Here is a 15881-nt window from a genome sequence, read left to right as displayed (position 1 = left end):
AGCATAAACCTACCCAGATTTAATTTCTGTTTGAACTTGAGTCTTTTCAGGGGGAAGGAGTCTTAACCCTCTGTTACAGAGAGTTCACCACAGACACTGAGAAGCTATTCCAGCTGTCTCAGTCTTACTGCTAAAATATATGCCTATTTCTAAGTTAGAATTTGTCTAGTTTCTTTTCACGACCATTGGATCTTATTTACCCTTGTCTGCTACCTTCATTGAGGAGTCCACTACCAAAATTATGCTCCTTTTAGAGGATGAAGTCACTCCAGTAACTTAACTGTCCCAAACATCTGGGTCTTCCATAGAAAGGCATATTTTTACTATAGAAGAGTGCATTTACTCTTCTAAACATTAATTTCATTGCACAAAATTTCAGAGTCACAAAACATGGGTTGCTCGTAGTAAGTATTTGTCAGTGATTTGTCATTCTTCTGTAGCCCTAGCCTTTTCTCAGGAGGGAAAGGAGAAGCCCTCTGATAGTTTGCATTCAGGCTCTTCATGCTGCAGGTGAACTTGTGGTTGGCAGGCACTTTACACAGCCTTTGCCAGCTCACTCGGGGGAAGGCTTGCCTTGATCTGCAGCACAGTCTTAAGCCAAAGAGGTACCTACCCGAATTCTGCTGACAGTACCAAACAAGTTGTTTAAAAAGATGAGCTTGAGACCTTTCAAATGGTGCTTTGTAGTAATCCTAAGCAGAAAAATAACTGAGCTCAGGGAAGGTACTGCTAATTAACACCACCATGGAAGAATGCTGGTTCATTCCCTAAACAGCCACATGGCTCTTGTAACAGATTAAGGACTGACAGCACTATTCTTTAAAGCAGGCAAAATTTCCATCAAAATTATAATCACCAAGATAATTCACCACTGTAATGTCGATGAAAGTTTTGCTTGCACAAGAAATACCTGATCAGGTACCAAATGAGTTCTGTTACTTTGCCACCAGAAGTCATTCAAAATAACGGTGGGAATTCAATAGCGAGTGGCAAACCCCATTTGTAAATTATACTGATACCATGACCTCCACCTTACTCTGGCTGCACGCAGCTCTAAGGTAGAGGACTGGTGTTTAAGGGGCAGAGTCCCTTCCTACACGGCCCCCATGGATCCTGCGCTGTGTCACAGCTCACAGGGAGGTCAGAGGATGGGAAAACCACGGTGCAGCACCTGCCCAAGGAGCAATGGGAATAGTTGCCAGAAGGTTGCAGAGCATCCAGACAGCCCAGCCCTGTGCCCGCTGTGTGTGCATTTGGCAGCACTCACCAGTCTTTGGAAAACCACCCCACAACCCATTGCTAAGAAATGCTTGCAGTACATAAGTAATGTTAAAGTAAAAACGTTTCCAGGATGGTTAATGAGCTATGGAACAAAATTAAATGGAATTTACCTCTCCTTTTGCCATGATAAGAAGATAATGTAATAAATATTTTGTACCTTTTCCCATCAGGAATGTGTCACAATCATACAGGACTTTTTCTGTAGTAGAAATTAAGACTTTGTTTAAATACAGGCTTTAAGGGTTTGCTTTTTTTTTTAATCTACTCTTACATATGTAGGATTAAAATTTGTAGAAAACACATATAACTATCCTTCTTAGCTCTACTTCTTCTCTTGAATGCTTAGATCCCTATGTGAAGATCCATCTGATGCAGAATGGTAAGAGGCTGAAGAAGAAAAAGACTACAATTAAAAAGAACACTCTGAATCCCTACTACAACGAGTCTTTCAGCTTTGAAGTACCCTTCGAACAAATTCAGGTAATGTCAAACAGTGCTTTGTCTTCCCTCTCCATTCCATTTCTCAGCCCTTATAAATATTTAACAGGAATCTTGTTAATTATCACGTGTGCATGCCTTCATTAGCACCTAGGTGCCAGTCCTGTGCTGAGTGTGACTGCTTCAAGAGGAAAATGATAAAATGCAAAGTACTTATGAAGTTTTGATTCATCAGTGAGAAATGGATAACTGACATTTTCTGTCAAAAAAATGGATTTTGGAAAAAAAAATCCACAGGAAGATAGAGAAGCAATGTGCCAGCAAAACCGTACAGGGATAAAAGAAAAGGCATATATAGCATTTTTCCCCAAATTTTTTGAAATAATAAATTGGCATCATCTGTTAAAATATGTTCCTTATGTATTTATTGGCCCTGTTCTTTGAAAGCACTGCAGCATCCCTCTTAAGTAAAACACCTAATTCATCCACAACTTTTTTTTCAGTTATTCACTACACTATGACAACTTTTTCAGTGATCCCTATGTCCCTTGGAATAAGGCATTTGAGAATCTCAGGTGTCAGTACTGCTCTCTTGGCACCTCAGGAGAGCTCCAGCCTTTGTCCAGAGCCTAAAATTAAGGGTCTCAGAAATCAGCACAGTGAGCTGGAAGTCACCTACATTAACAGTGGGAAATACCAGGACAAGGCACTGTGTAATTTTTTTAAGGGACTGTGACCTGCCTTTCGGCTACTGGGAGGCAAATAATCTCTCATAAGGGAAGTTTAACTTCTTTTGATGTTAACTAATCTTTTATCACAAGAGAGAAGCTCTTCTTAACCATCTCAGGAGGCATGTGAGAAAAGAACTTCCCACCCACCCATGGAGCCCCAGAACCATGGAAATGTTAAGCAATACAACAGCTTTTCTGGGTGGAGCTGAGTGGGGAAAATGTCCTTTCAAGGGCCTCCCAGTTCGAATGACCATAATTAAAATAATCTGGTAATACATCCTTTTGTGGCTTGTAAGAGGGGGTTAGTTATGGGTTAGGTGCCAAAAGTTTAAATGGGTTTAAATGGCTTGGACAAAACTGGGAGCCCTCTCTAGATTAGATGAGAGCATGGCATGGGTTTTCACACTCTGTATCTTGGATTTTGATAGTAACTGGACTGGAGAGAAGCCCAGGAGCCAAGACCCACATTTCAAGTAAAACTGAGTGCTTGCATTTTATTGACTTGGTACTGACAAACATAATAAAATTAGACAAGGTGAGGCAGTAGGAACAGTGAGTTGGATGCATGACTAGTCCGTTTACAGTTTCTTCATGTCCTTCAGCATGTACAGGTGTCTGTGGACTCTAGGAATCAAAAAGTGAGAAATTCAGTGGGACCTAATTTCCCTTGATTTTAATGGAAGTTGGTCTATGTGCTTGTGAAAGACCTCATAACAAGCATCAAAGGCCCAGAGGCAAAAACAAAAAAAGATTAATCAAATCAAGTCTCTTCAACGATTTAGGCAATGAATATTTTCATTTCCAAATAGGGGCAGGATTGAGGAACTGGAATAGGCACCTCCAAATAACCAGATAAGAGCTTTGGCATGGTTAGAGCCATTCTGTAGGTACTTGACTGTTTTGCCTTCTAATCCTAAGTCATTTTTGTAAGGTGGATATAGGTCCTTTAAAAGTATTGTGGTTTAGATGTTTAAATTTTTGTCTTTTTTTATTTATAATTTTATTAGAATTACTCTATAGCTACCTACTTGAGTATATAGCCCCAATTTTAATTCTGCAATTATAGACTTTGGTCATATGCCAATGTATTTTGGAGTAAGTTATAAAAGACTATATTTAGAGGTTATTTCATTATGGATACCAAAGTGATTTCATCATTAGGAAAACACTTTTTAAATTATATTTAGACTTAATATGGTAAGGATCACTGGAGCTTTGGGGTAATTCAAGTAAAAGTCATTATGCAAACTTTCACAGTCAAATAAAAATTAATGATTATACAAGTTTATTGATTGTTGGAAAACAAAGAGAAAGGAGGTCATGAAGAGAAAGCAGCTCAGTAGCAGTATATATATATATATATATATATATATATATATAATTTTAAATGAGCCAAATATTAACATTTTCAACAATTTAGTAGTGACTATGGCTTCTGGCTCTTAAGAGAACAAAAGTGATATCTTTAAGGGTAATGGGAGAACACTACTGGGAAGTCAAATCCTGTTGCTACAGGCAGACTAGGCACGTGTTTTGCCACAGCAAAACAGAGTGCCTCTGCAGGCAGCAGTATCTCCAGGTCGTTTCAGTCCAAAGGGCTTAATCACACTGGGAAACTGCTAATCCAAGAGTTTATTAAGAGAAGCAGTGCTTTCTACTAGCACCTCTTGGGTTTTGCAGTGCAGCTGCTCCTTTAATATGTGGTACAAAGGCATAGAGATGCTCACGTTTCTCTGTAGGTTTAGGCCAGAGACCACGAGGTGAGAATCATCTCAGAGTTAATCATCTGAGCTAGCTGTTCTTGCATTTTTATAGAGCAAGGAAAAGGGTCTTTCATTTACAGTGCTCATTTTTGTCTAACAATTAACACTAAAAACAAAAATCCAACAGTAACTAGCCCCCAAGCTTCTAGGCACAGCAGGCAAGCATTTTTTGTACTGTAAATAAATAGTCTCATGCTTACTTTTTATACCTGTGATTGTACCATGCATCTAAAACATAAGTGTTCATTTGGGGAGGTACCATTAAAAGTGTATTGCAAACAGCAACACTGAAACATGATTTTGGCATCTAGAAATACTCGCTTCAGGATACTGCCTTTTATCCTGAGTGCTCTGGGGAGAGTCTTGAGTTTGATGTACACTTTTGTCACCAGCAACTATATAAATACTTTAGTGCCTGTTGGAATCATCTCTTTCTCTGGCTCAGTGATTTGTACAATCCTGTAAGGGAATGGACTTTATAATATAAACCTCATGAGCCTGGTCTTGCTACTTTTAAAAGAAAATCCTATTACAAGCACTGAAATTAATCATTCTAGTAAGAAGTCCAGATTGTAGATATATTTAAAGCTTTAAATTAAAAAAAAAAAATTGATTCTTGAGAATAAAATATTTTTCTAGAAGAAATGTTTTTCAGGGCTTTTCTTCCTCCTATTCAGGAAGCTCACACTGTAATAAAAAATCAGGAAAAGAACTGTATGTTCATCTTTAAAAATAAAGCTCTGTAAGGAGAAGTGTTTACAATTTGGTAAAATCAGCCCAAGGCTGTGAACATCTTAGGTGCTGTTGGGGAAGAACACCACTCCACTGAAGGAATAGCTGTATATGCTCTTTTGACAACTATTACGGACCTGAAGGAGAGAAATGTGTGCATGTGCACACAAATGCATACCCAAAGCTTGGCTTGAACATGTCCCAGTGTGCCCCAGTCTAAATGAATGGAAAATTGTCTGTGAGCTGTGACAGATGGGCTCGCACAAACTGTGTGGGACTAGTGTAACTCTGTTTGCCAGAGGTCACCATTCCTGCAGAAGTAGCACTGCAACATCAGTTCAGTCATAGGCACTGCCAGTATGTCAGAGCGCCAAGACAGTGGGGTTTATATTTCTGTTCCAAATTCCCTGAGCAAGCAGCCTGTTTTCTAGGCTTCTTTATAAATATACAGAATATACACAGTATACACACGTACTTACACGTGTGCACATGCATGCACACACACGCACAGATGAATACGTGTGTTTGTGTGTGTATGTGTTTAGTAACCATAAGGGCTGTCTTCTGAATTTATCTGCAAACACCTGACTAGCATGCTGGATGGACGAGTAAGAGCTGTTTAGAAGCAGAAAGGCAACAAAGAAAATGGTGCACAACATTGCAAATATCAATTTGGGATAGAGCCATTTCTGAGCTTTAGCTGTTAATTTATTTGCATAAATAATAATGATGTGTTAAATTGCACAACTTTTGAAGTACCTTACCTGTAAGTTGTTAATCTGTTAAAGGAAAAACAATCAACCCCAATTTCCATATGAAGCTCTTTGATGCAATGGGGTGAGTTACAAGTTAACAGGGAGGTTGTAAACTTAATTTGATTTGGAAGACTTACAAAGACAAAAGTTTGAATTTGCTTCTCACTAAGGAAATCTGCTCCGGCTGTCACACGCCCCCTTCATGGCTTCTCCACTGCAGTTGTGTCTCCCCACATTCATGTCTGCCCACCTTCTCCTTAATAGGTCATGCTCACTGCTCTTTCTCTGTCTCATTGTAGAAAGTGCAAATTGTTGTGACTGTTTTGGACTATGACAAGATTGGCAAGAACGATGCCATCGGGAAAGTCTTTGTGGGCTACAACAGCACTGGAGCGGAGCTGCGGCATTGGTCAGACATGCTGGCTAACCCCCGACGGCCCATTGCACAGTGGCACACCTTACAGCCCGAGGAGGAGGTAGATGCCATGCTGGCAGTCAAGAAGTAAATTAAATTAAATTAAATTGTGAAGAAGAAAAAGAAGAAGAAGCCTTTCTGCATTTGCCCACATAGTGCTCTTTAGCCAGTATCTGTAAATACCTCAGTAATATGGGTCCTTTAATTTCCAACCATGTGTTCCTGACACAGATCAGTTGTACTTTTAAATTCCCGTTTTAATTTGCACAAATTTAAATGTAGAAAGCCTTTTAAAGGCGCTTCATTTCACCACTGCCCCCCCGATCTACTCTTCTTTTAAGCAATATGATGTGTAGATAGAGCATGACAGAAATTATTTATTGTATCACACAGTTGTATATATACACCAGTATGCTGAGAATTTATTTCTAGTTTGTGTATTTGTATGTTGTAAGCGTTTCCTAATCTGTGTATATCTAGATGTTTTTAATAAGATGTTCTATTTTAAATTATGTAAATTGACTGAGATATAGGAGAGCTGATAATATATTATAGGGTAACTATTGTATCGTCTGCATTCCAGAAAAAAAAAAAATCCAACTTGTAAGGCACTAGTAGTGTTACACTGACATCTTAAAGGACAACTTAAATCTGAGCTTTCAACTGGACCATCCTAATAACACGCTTCACATCCACAGTGAATCTTGGAGGGGCAAATCCAACTGGGTAGACATCTTTCACAGGCAATTTAGCATGATCTGAGCAGTTCCATGGCTGACCTCAAGGAGCTGTAGCCAGAAGCCAGGATACAATTTTTTTGTATATATTCCAAAGCAAACACATAACAGACTGGAATGACTTTAGATTGAAAGTTGAGGAAGCAGTTCCATCGGAGGCAACAATTTCATCTAACATACAAAGAAAGACCATTGCAGAGATTGTGCAGGGAGGGGGAGGAGGGAGATGCAGCAGTAACAAAATGCTGCCATGAAAACAAGAGTAGCTCTCCATTATCACCTTTATACAAAATTTGCATACTGTGAATTCCATCCACGATTTCACATTATAATGAGTTTGCACATTAGAATTTGTAACAAAATATTTTATTATACTAACTCAGATTAGAAGGAATGCAGAATATTTTTTAGACACAGCCGTGTGAGTTTATTATACAAAATAGTTTCATGGTAAACAGACAGTATTGTAATCCCATCAGAAGATGACAAAATTTAGCCATAGTTCTAAATGCACTTCAAAGTAAGCCAAAAGAGAACAGCTAGTGACCTTTTATATACTATTTATACTTAAGTTTTAATTTGTCCTTTAAAAAAAAAAAGTGAAAACAAAGAACAAGTTCTAGAAAACTGAAGCAACCTCTTCTGTATACTAGATGCTCGTTTCAGGAGGAGTTTTTAAATGTTTTAAATGTTATTATGTAGTAAATGGCACTATTATGAAGCTATTAGTCATTCCATAAGAGTCTTGAAAGACTGCTCTGTGTATCACTGTGACTGCCGTGTGTGCTTAGAAATGTAGTTTTCTCAGTGGATAGCAATCAATTTATTCCGTAGTGATATTGTAATAATACTGCCATTCCCTTCTACTGCACTGCCGAAGGAACGCGTAGCACAAGCAGTTCTAGTTATTATGGACCAATTTAGAACTGGAGAGCTATGCGGGGGACAAGGATGCTATAGTGACTGGGTTGACCACGCAGCATTTTGTCAAGCCCTGTGCAATACTCTACATTTCAGCTGCCCTCAACCCCTGCTGCTTTATGTAGACAGTCATCTTACAGCTACCCAGCATGTCATCTCTGCTCGTACCATCTCATCAAGTCATTTAGGGCATCACTTCTATCTCATGTACTGTCCTTTGAGGCCCCCTCGCTTATCTTTCCAAGCTGTGAATATATTTATAACGCTTTGAAGAGTTCATTATTTTCAGCAATGCAAACTACCCCAGAAATGTGGAAATGCTATTGCTTTTGGAGAGAGGCAGGAGAATTAACCATTAATGTTTTTATCAATCTGTTGCATCTAACAGAAACTACTGAAAAAACAAAGATGAATGTAATCAGAGAACTGTGCACTGAAAACTGAATTCACAGCCTCCCTCAAGGTTCTGCTTCTGGGAGAGGTGTGACAGCCTGAGAGGTCAGTGCAGTGATGGCCAAGCAACGCAGTTTTTCAGTACTTTGAGGGTAAAAGCAGCAGCAGCAAAGATGTGGGAGGAGAAAAAAAGCCTGGATCTCTTCCCACCTCCAAAAGTGAGAATAGCAAGATGCATTTTCTTTCTTTTTTTACATGAAACACAGAAAAAACACAAGCGAGACATTTTCTGATAGAAACAGGCACATACATGCAAAGCATCAAGCTGGAATATTTTAAAATCTTATCCTTAAGGACCAAACCCCACCAAAGAGAAAAAGTAGACAGTCAGCTTTCCAGCCTACGAGCTTCATGGTCTCCAGCTTTCAGTTGTTCATTCAGGATAGCTGCAAGTTCAACATGCCAGGACTGACTCATTGTGTTAAGGTATTCTTAATGCTTTCTCTTCCTACACTGCCAGACTGAATGTCACCCTAGAACTGGTTAGTAAGGTACAATGATTCTCAGAGACTGAACCTGCCATGTGACCAAGATGACATTTTCATCCTCAAAGAAGCCACATGTACCTTTCTGACAAAGCTGTGTGAAGTATTAGAATCTGATGCTGTAGAAAGATCCTAGTTGCCTTTGTGTATATTTACTGCCTGCTTGAGTGTTTCTCTGTGTGGGTTTTCTCTGTATCTTGTAGAAATGTTTGGGGTGTTTTATCCTGCCATATCGCTCGTGGCCCGCGAGCTGACAACTTTAGCCGTATTTTACCTTCATTTTTGATGAGGTGGTTTATATTTTGTTTCACTTTGTGTAGTGACTTCCCACAGTAGAGTTTTCCAATTGTCGTTAAAATAACATACATATTACACAGATATTCAATAAAAATGTTTTATTTCCTGTTGATGTTCTGGCATTTCTCTTTTGATCTAAAACTTTGAAAAGACATTTCACTCCAAGACTTTCACACAATATCATACCCTTTGAAGTATCGCAAGTGAAATAGCACAGCGCTTTCTGAGGGGCTGTGAAAAGCTGCTTTCATCAGTAAGATGGTCACAGCCAGCAGCACTCCAGCAGATGAATTCTTCACCTCTATTGCAGATGGAGGACTATTACCTTGTTTACCCAAGATTATTTGCCTCCAAACCCATCATTCTCTATCCAAACATGAACTAGTTTCTGTACCACAAGAAAAACTGCCAAGTAGTTACCTACACATCACTTTTCTTCCAGGAAGTTGTGTTAGAGCTGTGGTTGAAGTTTTCGTTTGGAGAGAGATGGTATATTTTAACCTACATCCAAGCGTTACTTCTAAGCTGACCGTAAAATCAAGCCTCTTAAAGACTAAAGATCATTAAATAAAACCTTAAACTGGGGAGGAGGGGCAGCGGGGAGGTGTTGCAGGCAGTGAATAGAGAGGGACTTACTACAGCAGCATATAGTGATAGGACAAGGGGGCATTGTATTTAAACTGAAGGACAGTAGGTTTAGATTAGATATTAGGAAGCAATTCTTTATTGTGAGGGTGGTGAACAGGTTGCCCAGAGACCCTGTGGATGCCTCATCCCTGAAAGTGTTCAAGGCCGGGTTGGATGGGCCCTGGGCAACCTGATCTAGTGGAAGGTGTCTCTGCTCACAGTGGGCCTGGTGACGTGAAGAGCAGTTAGTCCTCCAAAACTGTGAATGAGTGATGTTCTGTGGCTTTACAGAACTGCTGGGGGTTGATTGTAAGATCCCAGGTTTGAGCTACAAGCTCATCGAAGAGATTTTACTTTCAAAAAGCACAAGGCTCTAAAAGTCTGCTCGCCAGATCTATTAAAAGAGCCTTCAGTTCTTTTAATAGCATGAAAGAGCACACAGGAGAAGACACTGCACACGTTTCTCAGGAGGTCAAATAACACACTTTTCTGACAAACTTTGGAAAATAAGGGAACTTGGAAAAAGTTTAAAGGGCAACATTCAACCAAAATAAAGCATTCCACAAAGTATTGACTTAGCACATGCTAACACATACCACTTGGCAAAATCCAATGCATCCAGCTTTAAATTACCCAGAATATTAAGAGAGGAGATTAGGAGAAGAAGTAAAGAGAGAGAGAGAGAAAAGGAGATAATTATAGCTACCACCCCAGTTCCCCATAGATCCAGCGTAGGTACCAGGAGTCCAGGAGGTGTCAGGGTCACACCCACAGACTGGCTGCAAGGTGCTGGTTTTATCTGCTTTGGTCCCCTGTGGCTACTCCCCCCACCCCAGGTGGTACTTTGGTGTTCCAGCCGATCCGGGACTGGGCTGGGGCTCCAGGTAGTGGGGTGTGGGCAGTGCTCCTGGTGTCCAGTGACTGATGGCTGTGCCAGGGCTGCTCTGGGGGGCTCCAAGGGGCTGGATTGGGGCTGGGCACCACCTCACCTTTGTGAAATTTGACCTGGCCCTTCACCCCACACACACGCACTCGAGTTGGTCTGAGCTCATAATTAATATAATAATCCAGTGTGTCACCATGACGCCTGCTTGCTCTGCAGGGGCTGAGGTAACACTCCCGTGATGCACAGTCATTCCTCACAGATACAGGCAGGTACCACATTATGGAGGTATGAGATGCTTCTGATCCCTTCTTCATGAACTAAGCTGTTGCATGATCAGACCAAGCACACACTGCCCTAAGAGGAGCAATTTGCTTAAGAGCAGACCCAAATCTATCAAAGGCAATCAATAAAAATATATTGAGACAGTTCTGTATGCACCAACATTTTTTGCAGATCTTGAGAATACCAAAGAGACACCTTTGTCAGCCAAAAACAGTTCTTTCAACAGAGTAATCAGTTGAAGTCAGTCATTACAACTAATGTAAGGAAAAATGCTAAAAATGCTTCATATAATAGCTGTTACTAAGTGGGGAAAGCAGCAAAAATTACCAATTTTACTCAGCTCATTTAACCCCTAATCAACTGTCAAGAAAAACATTCTTCCCAACTGTCAGACTGTTACCCAAGCAAAGTATCTGTCTCTCCATCACTTTTCACATCATGAGTCAATGAAAGTTAATTGCCTGTTAGTTATGCAAAGCAAGAATTAAAACATTATATTTTTTGATTACTCTAACAGTCAGTTCCCTTATTTATTTATTTATTTATGCATGCTTTAACATTTTCAGTCCAGGCTGCCAGTTCAGTTTGTTGTACACATGCTGACTTGCTTTTCAGAACAAAAACCTACCAAATTCATGTCCAGCCCCTATTTTCAGTGTCAGCTCAAGTGCTGCTGTTATCCAGGCATTAAAGCGTGGAAAAGGATTTTTCTTGACATACCACAAATGGTTTTATATGGTCTTCGTGACATTTGCCTTATACACATTTAATCTTTATATTCAATACAAAGAATACTTTTAATACTGCATCAAAAAGTAGTTCCAAAAGCATGTGACAAACTGGTACAGAGAAACCTTTATGTGGTACTTTGTGACTGATACCTGCAGCAACATTTTAAGACAAAAGGGCCACACAAAGAGACCTACATCAAGATTATGCTGTATACAAAATAAAAAAGAAAGTTCTACAAAGCAGGGGATGATACAGATGTCCTTAATGGATCTTATAGAGACCAAATAGCTTGGGGAAGTGAAGACAGTTCTTCCAGGCTTCTGGGCTGAAGGTGCAGGGTACAGCTAGTGCAGCATTTTCGGTCTATGCATGCATTGAGATTTTGAACAGCCATTTAGACGAAAAAAATAACAACCATACCAAACAAAGAGCTTCATCTTCTGACAGAATCAATCTCATCAGTTTGACAGCTCACATTTAATTTCAGTCAACCATTTCATATCTTTGTACACTGTCTTATTACTCACAACAAGGAGAGCACACCGTGGGCGATAATGCACTGATGTTATACACCAAATGGAGCCGACATCAGTTTTCCTCATAAACAAAAGACCAGTGCACAAAAGTGGCAAAATATTCTCTGCTCCACTAATCAAGATTATCCCACAGTCCTGCACAGACCTAATTTTGCTCGCATTCTCTCTGAGCCCAGGGACAGTTCTTTTATCTATTGTGTTTACAAACGCATACCTTAGCCTAGAAGATTTCTCCTAAGAAGGAGCAGTGCCCACTGGCATCGAGAAGTTGTTCCAGAACCCTGACATGGATCTGTCATTGAAGAGCTTAGGTTATATTTATCTTCTCCCTTGGACCATTCATCACAAGGACAAGGATTCCTGGCTGAACATCCTGATTGAAAGCCTGACAAGTTGGAACCAAAAATGCAATGCTGAAGTCAATTATTTCGCGCTTAGTCAGAAACGTTCTCATCCACTTGTTCTGCTGAAAGACAGACTGAAGCTCAGTAACTTGCATCCCGCTCAGGATTTTTTTTTCTTCATGAAACTGGCAATATTATTAAACTTTTTTTTTTAAGATAGTTTCTGTGACATTCAGAGTCAAAGTAACTTTTATATATTTTCTTCTTTCAAATACAAGGTTGCTTCTATTGTTTAATTCAGTTTTAAGAATTTTAAAGCCAATCCACCAAAGAAAGTAAGTGGTTGAATTGTTTAACTGGCTTTAACTTCCAGCTTTATCAAACCTCAGTTTCACCCACTCCTCTCCAGCCATACACCATGATCTGACACTGATTAATAGACAAATCTTTGATGGAAGGCTATCAAGGAAATTAAGTAATCGAGTGACTTAGAGAACCCTCTTCATAGATTAAATGAAGATTAAATGGTCAAATTTCAACATAGTGTATTATTAAGGGTGAGGTGCTAAAAATGTTCATTGTTGCAGATGAACATTTATTAATGATCTAGAAAACAGATGAATGAGGTGACAAAATTTACCTATGCTGTAAAATTGTTTCAGCTGGAACAGATCTAAATTATGAGGCCATCTCTAATTTCATAAATTGAGAATCCAGTACCCAGTCAGGCACTTCAACTCAAATTATACTGATCACCCAAATATTGTGAAGAGATTTGTGAACAGTAGTACAAAAAATGTCATCTCAAATGAGAAGACAAGGTAAGAGAGCTCATCAAGCCACAATGGAAAATAGAAGCAGAACCTCTTTTTTGTACAAGAATTGCTTACAGAAAAATAGATTTGTCTTCTCAGTAGTCTCTAAGGACATAATGAAATCTTATGATGAACTGGTAGTACATAAAGGATGTTCAAATTACATTGCTCATATACATATATATATTTAGCCTTCATATACATTATTTAGAATATGTTTGTTTCTAGACACACTTCACACATCCAGAGAACATGCTCTGTGTCCCAATGCAGGACATGTACAGATGCCAGGATGCTTCCTGACTTCAGTATGGGCATTTGTCCATTACAGTTCCTGCTGCCACTGAGACGTAGCACCCTCCATGCAAATGTCTCAAATTACTTTTCAAAGATCAAACTAAACCTTGGAAAATTCATATTGGAAAAGCTGGAAAACACTGCTCCATTAAGAGCTGTCATGTGGTCTGGTATAGAGTAAAAAGCTTCCACGGCAGCTGAATCAGGTAAGTGTTGTTGAACCAGAGGATATATAAAAAGGATTTAAGGGAGTCCTTAGCAGGAAGTTCTGAAAAGTAAATCTAAAAAGAGCCAATCTTGAGGAACACAAAGACATTTATGGAGACTATATAAATGAACAGTAACAAAAAACCCACGACAAAAACATACAGCAAAGGAGTAAATATGTATCCTAGCTACACAGACTTCTACCATAGTATAGAAAAAGTATGCACCTAGAGATTTGTACCAGAGCAAAGATGAGTCCTACCCAACTCACATACTACCTTGTGTTTGAGCCTTCTCAGTCTCCAGAATAAAAATCTGAGAAGATTTGGGTTATTATTGTTACTTTGCTGCATGCTTCCATAAAGAGCCTTTTTCTCAACACAAAGAATCACCTCTCCCACTCCAGCCCAGTGATGAGAACTGGTTAATGCTCTCATTCCTTGGATTTAACACAAATAGCTGCCTGAAAGGTTTGAGCACCGTGACCATAATTAAATCTGCAGTAATTAGTAATGCAACAACAGCAAGCAGAAAAGCAGGCAAGCTTCTTCGACTGACATTTTTTGAAGTACAGATAACAGAGAGGAATAAAGCAGAAAAAATGCAGGAAGAAAAAGAAATTGCTTGCAGATCAGGGGGCCATATCTCTTTCTCTTGCCATATACCCCCAGCCCACATGGTCATTACCTGTTTTAGTCTTTCCCCATGTCACTGTTCTGTCAGTAGAGCCAAAAGATCTCTTCTGATCCCACATTTGCTACTGTTTATGTAATATTTACCATGTTCCCTAATACAGCAGAGTACAAGCTGTTCCACTGTTGATTCTTCTCGTACTTCCCTTGGTCCACTTCTGCCGAGCCAACTTTTTAAAGTTTATTCAACCACTCTACGACAATTGGTGCTTAAAAATCTCCCAGGAACATGGGTTCAGGGAAAAACACCAAGCTGCAGAAGTCTTTGCAAGCAGTTAACACTTATTTCAAAACATAAACTACAAAAATGCTAAAGCATTTAATCAGTTCCCAAAGCATAATACCACTCTGTACATGTGCCATGTAAAGTATACTTTTTTCAGTCTTATTCCATAACTTATTGGCAATGATGAGTCACACCAGCTCTTGAAAGAAGTGTAGTAGAACGTTTAATGGAGAAGAAATGTGATAGGCTGGGCAAAAGTGAGGGCTTTTTTTTCCTTCTGCACCAGAAATTCTAAATCAGTTCCCACCACTATTTTCATCATCTCAAATGTCTTCATCAAACCTCCTGTAACCTCTTCTCTGAGAAAGAGAGAGAGGGAGAATGCTCTCCCTGCCTAGCATCATAATGCAAGCCCATTGCATTATAACTAAAGCAGCTGAACAATCAATATGGACTGCACATGAGCCTTTCCAGTCTCCTCCCAGCCTTTTATGAAGCTGGCAGCACAAATACTTCTCTAATCACATGCTAAGAGGACTCACTCTGCTCTTGACCTGACTTAGGCTGGTTTGACTTACATTCTCTTTTTAAGGCATCTCTTGAGGAGCAAACTTGGTCAGACCACTATCCTGTAACCACTCCCAGACATTTTAAAGAAAAACTTACATGATACAGAGTAGACAGCAAACATTAAACAATGTCAATACAGGTGACATGGAAGTGAACTTCATAGAAGTGAATCTAGATTTTAAAATGCATTGAAGAGATAAGCAAGTTAAAAGCACTATTGAGGAAGTCCTTCATTTTCCTGCCAGCCAGGCTGAGGGTTTTATAGCGTCTTCACTCTTTTGTATGTGTGTGCATTCATTATCTCCCAGGTGACAGCTCCATAAATCCTCTCGGACTTCCTATGTTCAAGGATAGATGAGGAGCTTCTTCACGACAAAATATTTCACATCCCCACACAATTACACAGCAGGTTGCTTGACTAGCAGTTGTTAAACACAAGTATGCACAGGCACACTGTATTCCTTAGCACCTCAAATAGGGTAGGTCTCCTCCACATGCAAGCAGTAACACACTATTCCTTGATGAGTGTATTACACGGCATATATACCACATTCCTACTTTGTTTATATGCACGTTGCTGCCATATTCACTTTTCCTAAGGTTTGTAGCACATAGACTTCTGGTCCACAATTTGGGCATCTAGGCACTACTGCATTGCA

At 39.5% G+C, this 15881-nt stretch overlaps 1 protein-coding gene across 3 annotated transcripts in view; it reads left to right on the top strand.

The window, feature by feature from the left end:
* Window positions 1-9120, top strand: part of SYT1 (synaptotagmin 1) — a 357422-nt gene extending 348302 nt beyond the window's left edge. For all 3 annotated transcript variants that reach the window (XM_027896088.1, XM_027896089.1, XM_027896087.1), the window contains 2 exons: window positions 1628-1761; window positions 6000-9120. In XM_027896088.1, coding sequence (XP_027751889.1) covers window positions 1628-1761; window positions 6000-6206 — 341 coding nt within the window. In that variant the 3' untranslated portion in view covers window positions 6207-9120. The remainder of the gene's footprint in view (window positions 1-1627; window positions 1762-5999) is intronic.
* Window positions 9121-15881: the final 6761 nt, after the last annotated feature.

Source organism: Empidonax traillii, unplaced genomic scaffold (genome assembly GCF_003031625.1).
Source record: "Empidonax traillii isolate 1590-97213 ecotype Southwest subspecies unplaced genomic scaffold, ASM303162v1 scaffold477:size924519, whole genome shotgun sequence".
NCBI classification, from domain to species: Eukaryota; Metazoa; Chordata; class Aves; order Passeriformes; family Tyrannidae; genus Empidonax; species Empidonax traillii.
The sequence above is the reverse complement of the archived record's forward strand: the minus strand, read 5'-3'. Positions and strand labels throughout refer to the sequence as shown.